Here is a 9424-nt window from a genome sequence, read left to right on the forward strand (position 1 = left end):
TAAACTCGCACTCATTGTAATGTTGTCATTTTTATTTGGTGATATGTAAATAAAACTGAACTGAGTTTTCACTAATTATTAAATTTTTAGGTTTTTTTGGTATATAAATAAAATTGAACTCAGTATTCACGAACATTTTTCTGTTTCTTTGATGCTATATAAATAAGATAGTTTTTGCTAACATCTTAAATATTTCATTTTTATTTTGTGCTATATAGATAAAATTGTTATTGGTGATATCTTAAATGTTTCATTTTAATTTTGTACTAAATAGATAAAATTGCTTTGCTAAAATCTTAAATGTTTAATTTTTGTTTTATACTATAAAAATAAAATTGTTTTTGCTAACATCTTAAATGTTTAATTTTAATTTTATTCTATAGAAATAAATTTTATCTCAATTCATTTTTATTTATTTAGCACCAAATATAAACAAATATAATCGAAGGATTCTTGACATGGTAGCCCTCAGATCACATTTTTACAATATTCACAACAGAAATCTAAAGAAAGCTTTAACACTGTGTGTATGCAAAGGAAGATAAAATGTATTTAAAAGATAACTGAAAACAACTACATCAGACTAATTATTCGATAACGTTCAGGCGATAAAAACTTCATTTCCCACAAGCCCCTGCTAAATATCGGCCTGCTTTAGCTGCTGTAGGCCAATAATATTCGGGCCCGCCCCCTTCTCAGCCAATAGGGACTCTGTTGCTATCACAGCTTATATTTTTAGCAAATTGCTCAGTGCCGTAGGAAACTACAAATATCTCTCCGCCACGTCAACTAGAGCCTGCTAGGTAATTTTGGATTGTTTAGACTACAAAAACGTTCATATTTCCTGTATTTCTTGCTTTTCGAGAAAGACAGAAATGAACGAGTGACATGTGTGTTTGTCCTCGCGGGTTGATATAGAAATAGACGTAGGGCTGTAAGGAGTCCCGGAGCAGATGGTATTAACGGCGTCGTTTGGAAACGATAATAACAAAGCAGCCATAATTGTCATGTGAAGAAAGTAGTCCCTGCCGTCACGGGGGTGTGGGCGAGTCACGCTGTATAAATACGCCGGGTTGTCAAACAGTAAAGTTTCTCTGGAGCCTTCATCCTAAGTGTCAGCTGGAGAGGAAGTGGGAGACTCTACACCCGTTTGGACAATTTGGTTAAAAAAAAAAAAAAAAATAGCAGCTGAATGAAGCAGTGACTCGACACAACCGCGGTGAAATATCATAAGGGAATTTTAAAAGAAGAAGGAGAAGAGCAGGAGTACGAAGTGGGAGCTGTGGCATCAGGAACGATAGGTCAGTAATCAACCGTCAGCCGGTGCATCAAATGAGCACATTTTATTTGAATATTTACTATAATCGAGCTAGCTGACAGCGGTGTGTAGCTGTGTGCTGGCGTTTTTCTACCCTCTCCATCTAAATGCACCGACTGTAATGAATGCCAGTGCTGGTTCAGCGTCGGAATAAACGGAGATGTTTTTGTTTTCTGTCTTCTATATTCAGTACATATCAGCTGGAGTGACCCTTTAACAGTACGTCGGTTGTTGTGTGTTTTGGCTGGGGGTGTTGATGCTGAGAGGGCAGCCTTCATTGCTCAGGTCGATGGGCTGCTCACCACTTAATTATCTTTTATAATTTAATTTACAACGACAATTTAGCAAAGAGGCTTTCTCCACTTGCATGTCAGCTAAAGCAGTGTCCTCTCTGCTCCACTGCCTCCTGACTGACATGGCACTAATAACCCAGGTAGACCCTGGAAGACTGCTGCCTTTCTGAGCTTGTCATCACATAAACACATATACCCAGCCTCTTATTGCAAATCTATTATGTTCTGCAGCTATATGTGGAGAATCATACCAAATACAGTCAGTGTATACAAACAATCTGAAGTTCTGTTCAGAGAAGAGAGGCGGAAAGAGACAAATGACAATAATATTCATATTGTTGGTGCATTAATCCAACTAAAATCTGTATTATATGTGCTGTAGGATATGCTTTGTGTAAGATCAGTGCAGTTTTGTTGCTTGACACTTCAATCCTGCCGTGCAGTGGATGTTTAGCAGCACACTCCTCTCATAATGAGTCCATGTAAACAAAAATAACAACCTCAGTTCTTGGTGAAGCTTTGACCCGCAACAACAGTCCCGCAAGTATAACAGCAGCTCACTCAAGTGTGCAAGTGAAGAATACAAATACGAACATTGGATTTATGAACATTAAATGCTTCTTTAGCTAAACCCACATCTTTCAGTCCTAAAGCACCTGCTCTGTTCCTCTAATGTCATTGAATGACATTGGATGTTGTGTATGTTGCTGTTTCCCTTTTTTTTTTTTTTTGTAATGAGAGGTACGACACGCAGCAGATGCAGTAGGTAGCTGTTGTAGGTTTTCAGCGACGACGACGGCCGTTGCAGGTGATGAACCAGTGGATCCTTTTTCCACAGTCACTGTAACTCATTTTTAATTAACTGCCGGGGAGGAATTGTGCACCACAGATGATGCAAAACGGGCCCCTATTTATAGCCTCTTTCTCACCAGCCCCAGTCTTATTCTTCAATGTCACCCTTTTTCATTTTATGTGAAAGTGAAAATGTAAACATCATCTTGAACCTGCATGCAGCCTGTGCAGCTTTATTTGTAATAACATTAGAATTGTCTTTAATCTGAGGAGTCTTTCTAATCTTAGCCTCCGAATCCCCATCTGGCAGGGAAGTGTGTGTGTGTGTGTGTGTGTGTGTGTGTGTGTGTGTGTGTGTGTGTGTGTGTGTGTGTGTGTGTGTGTGTGTGTGTGTGTGTGTGTGTGTGTGTGTGTGTGTGTGTGTGTGTGTGTGTGTGTGTGTGTGTGTGTGTGTGTAGGGGAGAGGGGTGATCGTGCACTGCATGCTGGGAAACTGTGTTCTGTTGATTCAGCTAACTGTCCTGCCATTTTACACTTGCCCTCAGTGGGTCTCGTGTGTTGTGGGGGTTGTTTTTGTAGGTTTTTTGGGGGGTTTTGTTTTGCAAGTAATCTTTCATTCGGTTTGAATGTGCACAGGGTGATGAATGGACTCTGTGTGACCGTGATGAAGCATTAAGCAAGTAGCATTTCATGGGATCGGATTCAGATTATGCAGGATTTATGAAGCTCACAACACAGCATCTGTTACATCCATCAGTACATCGTGCAGTTGATTAAACCCGAAATAAAAAGCGGTGCGTTTAGAATTGCTGTCACCGAAGAAAAATCTTCCTCTTGTTCTTTCTATAGTTACTTTATTATTCTCTTTCCTTATTCCTAGGGTGACAACAACAGCCGAAAACAAATTCCTTGGCCATTAAAGCTGATCCACACAACAGGATATTCATGCATCAAAACTCACATACTGTTTTTTCTGTGCAGCTCAAAAAATATATTCAGTTCTGTAGACATTTGTGTCAAGTTTCTTATCTGAACGGCATAAATATATAAAGCAGTGACACTAGTCTCTTACCTGTGGATACATATTTTCTAGCTTCCATCAGAGCGATGGTTTATATGGTGGTGGAATGTGTAACATACACCTAACTGATGAATTTATGAAACTATTCCATCAGGATTTAACTTGTTTTTTTAGTTTTCTGTGAGTAGCGCTGCGAGAAAAAGTCAATCACTTGTCACATAATGCATTAATTAGTAACTATTAATGTGAGAAAATAAAACTTAAAATTATCAGATTGAAGGTTTTTGATGTGAGTTGTTGGCCAAACAAGATCTTTTAGAAGGCTATCTTAAGCTTTGGGTTAGGACTATTCATTTCATAGACCAAACAACAAAATGATCCATCAAAAAAACAATCAACAGATCAATCAACAATGAAAATAAGTGCTAGTTGCAGCTTAAATTGTGAACAAAACAAATGGCAGGCTCACTTTAATGTGGTGCAGTTTGAATGTGGGTGTTTTTGTCCTTTTTAATTCTTATTGTTCCACGAATTCCGACAACAAAGATCTTTAACAGCTTCAGTATTACTAGATGAAAACATTAATGTTAAAAACCTCTACTTGTATACAATAATGATTAAACTAATAACTGCAAAAGCCTATTGTGACCCACTGCAGCCCCCATACACCTGTGGCTTTCTGTTTCCAGTAAATATTGGTGTGATTGACTGTCTACAGCTACAGAGTAACAACAAATTCTTCATGTTCATCCCAAGTAATATTTCTGTTTTCTTTTGTCTTCACAGTTTGGACCTAAAAATACGACAACAGCCTGCAACCTGCTGCCTCTTCGTTCAAGGTGCCTTTACCATGGTGACACTAAAAGAATCATACACTTTACAGTAGAACAGAGGAAACAACTTCTTACAGCTGCGTTGCCTCGTCGTCAGCACCATCATCTTGAACGCTTTGTTCCCACGACGGCGCTAAGCTGGTGCAGTCATGCATCTAGAAGTGAAGGTTGCCCTCAACTTCATCGTGTCCTACCTGTACAACAAGCTGCCTCGGCGTCGAGCTGACCTGTTCGGGGAGGAGCTGGAGAGGATACTGGTGTCTCGCTTTGAGGGCCACTGGTATCCTGAAGCCCCTCTGAGGGGCTCTGCCTTCCGCTGTATTCACCTGGGAGCCCCAAGGGACCCTGTGGTGGAGCTGGCCGCCAAAAGAAGTGGACTGGACACGGAGGAGGTGCGTGCAAACGTTCCTGCAGAGCTGAGCGTGTGGATCGACCCTTACGAGGTGTCCTACCAGATTGGGGAGAAGGGGGCGGTGAAGGTGCTCTACCTGGAGGACCCCCCGGGCCTCGGTTGTGACAGCGAGAGAGCTGAGGGGGTAATCAGAGAGGGTAAAGGAGATTCAGAGGCTGAGGAGGCCAAGAGCCTGGGCTTTAACCCAGATGCTCAAGTGTTTGTACCAATTGGAAGCCAGGCATCTCCTGCCCTCATGCCATCCCTCTCCAGCTCGCCCACACCTTTATCTGCCCAGTCCTGCCCCGGGCTCTTCAGCTACCCCAGCTCCAGCACACCCACCGACCCCGGTGTCCACTCTTCCAACACCTCCACCCCTTCTCCTCCCAGCGGCGGCCTGCCCTACCTCTCCACCCAGCAGCCGCCCTCCACCCTCCCTGCTGCCCGTCCACAGCCCATCACCTTCACCACTGCCAGCTTCGCCGCAACTAAATTCGGCTCCACCAAAATGAAGAAGTGCAGCGGCGCCGGGTCAGCAGCCAGCTCCGGTGTCATCGTCCCACCCTCCCAGAGGATGCTCTCCCGCTCTCCTACCACCATCTCGGCACCAGAGCTGCTCAAGCACAAGCCCCTCTCTCTGTCCTTGCACTCTCTGGGAGGACCCATTCCCAGCCAGCTCTCTCCCAACGCCAAAGAGTTTGTCTACCCAGGATCCCCAGGCCCCCTTTACTTTGATGCCGACACCCAGCCCATGCAGCCTCACGCCAGCCCCTTCCAGCCCCCGCCCGCCGTCAACACCCATCCGTCCTTCGACCCGTTCTCCAGCTCTCCTGCTCAGAGCGTTGGCATCATAGGCGGCAACGGAGGAATCTCTTACATGGAGAAGCCGCCGTTTGTTGAGGGTTTAGGAAGCTACAACCTGCAATATCCCAGTCAGTCCTTCCAGCCTGTTGTGCTGGCCAACTAAGCCTTCCTTTGTGGTGAGAAGAATTGTTGTAGGAGGAGCTGGGTGTTGGACAGCGATGCTACAGATATTTTCAGTTTTTCTAACAAATTGTTCTAATACTAATACATGTTAAGAGTTAGTTTTACTACAAAGGTTGTCCACTGAACATTTCATGTGACTTGTTTTGGATGTGTATAACCCCCGCCCCCACCCTGCCACCGTCCATTGCTGTTCCTCGTCACGTTCGGTGTGTTGGCTTTGACAGGAGTGGGCGGGGGTGAGTTGCTTTCTACCTTTAGCTGTTGCCAATCTCTTCTGTTTGTTGTTTTGCATCGAATGTTAATGTACGAGGAGTTTTTTTTCTTGACTTGTAGTCTAATGGACTCAGTATAGCTCCAATTTGCACTGCACTGTCATGCTGTGAAAAAGGACTTTGCCAAGTCCTGCAGGGAATGACGGCTGTGGAAAACTCAGCACTTTGCTCTGCAATCTGCTCTGCCCTACTTGCCACAAATACAGAGAGGGGGGCTCTGCTGCTCTGCTGTCTCTGTGTACTTCTGTTCTGTTTTGTTGTGGCTCAGCGTGATCGGGAGTCTCGTTGTTTGTGCGGCAGGCCCGTTACCTTTGAAACACACTCGTGCACAGGCATAATTGGACTCTGCTGCTGCGAGCGGCTGTGTATTGGAAGCAGGTTATCGTCAGTTGGAATGTGGACATGCCCCGAGTGTAAATGAAGTGAAGCAATGAAGGGAGCAGAGAGCGAGCATCGGGGTGTTAAGAGAGTGATGTAGTAGAATGTATTGTACCTGTCGAGGGAAACGGCAGCTTTGAAGGTCAGGGGGAAACCTTTTTGAATGTGAAAGAAAGTGCATCTTTAAATTTTAAGACAATAACTGTGCTGATACCTCAGCTGTTGTACTGTTGTGATGGAAACTGTGGTTTCACTCACGTATTGAAATCTACACGATACGCATTAAAATGTGCACATGCACACTATTCCACTTAGCAGCGTGTGAAGGTGAACAGGCGGAGAAGGAGGTGAGGGGGAGGGGATGCAGCAGCTAAGCAGCAGGGATTGTGATAAATGGCTTAGCATGACTTTGACTATGAAGGACAGGTTTTCCTCAGCATGGAGAGGAGGGAGGGAAATGGGAGGACAGAGGGAAATGAGAGAGAGAGATGGGGGAGAGAGAGAGAGAGAGAAGCAGCTGGAGGGTTGTGTTGCCTCTGTGCCGTCCAGGCTGTATTGGCTTAGAAAGTGACACTTTAAAACCCAGAGCACGTTTCTGGTGAGCTTAAATGGTATTGAAGCCAAAGGCTCACACTATTCTCTCCCTCCTCTTGAAATTCTCCCGTGATCTCTGCTGGCTGCTCCAAACAAAAAGACCTGAATCATACACTTCAGGTCGCTCCGTGTCTTTTCCCAACCACAAGGAAACAGAGAGGAATGTTAATTACAGCATGTGTGGTTTCTGTGGATAGATTGTCAGAGAGCTGATGTTTCTAACAGTGTTTGTTCAGCAGCTGGACTCATTGTTGGGTAAGGGTAACCTCCACATGTCCAGCACCTTATCACTGGGCTCCTGATGCCGTGCGCCACTGCAGACATTAAACCATTCCTTTGCCCTCTTCTTTGGCTATTGCACCTTTTATTCAGCTGTCATTAAACACTTTGAAAGCGGAGCTAAATCTGCATTACAGCGCATCACGATGGTAACGAGACGCCGTCGGTCTTATCCTTACCCATTTGTAAGAATGTTTTCCAAGCTTGTACCGATAAAGGGTTTTGCATAAGATGGCTCCAGAAACCTCGACTGCTGGTTTTTGCATCGTGACATGTTGTCATATGCATGCAAGTTTTAGTTCCTTAATGTTTTGTTTTGTTTCTTTATTTCCCAAGGGGATGGGTGGGGAGGTATGTATTTCTGTAAATGTTCCAATTTGTGAGGGAAAGATTTTTTTTGTTGTTGTTTTTGTAATTTATTTCTATATTTTTGTTCTTGCAAATGATCACTCGCGTTTGTGTGAGTAAGACACGGCGAGTCCAGGAATATGTATATTAAAAAAAGTTCATATGTTCAGATTCTTTGTTTAGTTTCTTACATGCCGAAGTTATTTTTTCAGAAAATAACATGAATATATGCAAACTGAGACAAAAATAAAGATGTACAGAATAAAGTATTGAATGTGTATTGTACCTTGTACAGAATTTGTCTAATAAGACGGGTAAATGTATTCATGCTTCAATTTTGGATTTGGAGTTTAAAGAAGTGAATGTTTACAGTGGGTTTGTGTAGGAAAAGATGACTGATATCACTTTTTCTGTGCTCCCAGGGCAGTCTGACAACACTACTCCCATAGGCAGTACATTTAAACCAAAAATCTCTATATTTACAATTGATTTTGTCCCTTTTTTTTATGAATTCACTACATTTCACCCCTCATTTTTTACTTAAAAACACTCCTTTTTCTTGTCTGTATGCTTTTAATACCCAGATATATGTGTTTAACACTCTTTGTATTATATTTACCATCAAAATTTACCCAAACACACTATTTTTTTCCTCATTATTTCAATGTGTCATCCTCCATCAGTGCGGTCCTTTTGGTACTGATGCTATAGCCATATCCCAGACTGTCTTTGCTTACACAGATGCTCACCCTTCTCCAGTGCAATGTAATGCCATAATTTCAATTACCCTGAAGGATTCAAGGGGTTTCTACCTCTCTGCACCCTAAAAAAAGGTCAGGACAGGTTTAGAACGATGGAGGAAATGAATGTGCTGTGAATGTGATCCGTTTGTTAGTCGACCCTGGTGTAGATGGCCTGCTGAAAATAAATGTCGGAGGGATTCTTTTAGTCACGTGCATGTCTCGAAAGACTATTCTTTTCTTCACATATGACGTATTCAGTGCAAACGAGGTGTATTGTTGAGATCTACGGATGTGAACGACGACTGTAAAAGCCAGTTCGCCCTCACGTCTTTAGGAACCAACGCTGTTTTATGTTGTGCATTTGGACAGAAATGGTGTTTTAAACATGCCACAAACCTACTCTGAACACAGGCTATTCTACAATCAGGGTTGAAACATTAATGAAGAGGAAAAAAAAAAAGAATTTTTGTATCCTGATGTCCTTTGCTTATATCGATGTGTGCATTTTATTTTGCACTTTGGAATATTTCATTGTCATAAAAGAAGTTTATTTTCTATGTAAAGTTTAACATTTAAGAGTACAATAGATATAATTAAAAGTTCAGATGATGTATAAATATAGTGCTTTCTTTCCTGCCTGTATTTTATTATTTTTCCTATTTTGTATCCGATCTGTACACCCTGTAGATGTATAATGAATCTTTCACTACTGAAATGCAATGACCTGTTTTCTGTGCGCCCCTCGGGAATGGGGGAGTTACTACTGCAGTTTCTTATTGTATCAGATTCTTTTTTAAGTTTGTAATAAAAAATACAAGATTGGCAAAAACAAGCATGGAAAATAAGCTGATTGTGTCGTCCTCATTGCTTGCGGGTATGAACGGGTGTGCGATCCGAATCCTCGGCTTGGTCCCTTCCACCTCTTGGCATATAAACGCCAAACATCTTGCAGATCAAAGAATATAAGAAGTCCGTCCCTGCATTCAGAAATTGTGGAGCGGCGTGTCCTCTTATTGCAGTAAACAAATTCAAGCGATGTTTGATCAATAATTCAAAAGCAGAAAGACGGAATTCTGAAATGGTGAGCAGCCAGATTGCTCACCACACACCTCAGCTGGACACATCCCAGCAGATATTACTTTACATTTCATCATCTAGTGCTGTCTGCCTGTCTG

General features: G+C 42.6%; 1 protein-coding gene across 1 annotated transcript; it reads left to right on the forward strand.

The window, feature by feature from the left end:
• The first annotated feature begins 1057 nt into the window (after nucleotides 1-1057).
• On the forward strand, nucleotides 1058-9094 carry LOC111570323 (protein Tob2). Its single transcript, XM_023273024.3, has 2 exons — nucleotides 1058-1301; nucleotides 4211-9094. Exon 2 carries the CDS (start codon nucleotides 4407-4409, stop codon nucleotides 5613-5615), a length of 1209 nt encoding a protein of 402 aa, XP_023128792.2. The 5' UTR covers nucleotides 1058-1301; nucleotides 4211-4406; the 3' UTR covers nucleotides 5616-9094.
• The last annotated feature ends 330 nt before the right edge of the window (nucleotides 9095-9424 follow it).

The sequence above is a fragment of the Amphiprion ocellaris genome, chromosome 19, assembly GCF_022539595.1.
Source record: "Amphiprion ocellaris isolate individual 3 ecotype Okinawa chromosome 19, ASM2253959v1, whole genome shotgun sequence".
In the NCBI taxonomy this organism is placed as follows: domain Eukaryota; kingdom Metazoa; phylum Chordata; class Actinopteri; family Pomacentridae; genus Amphiprion; species Amphiprion ocellaris.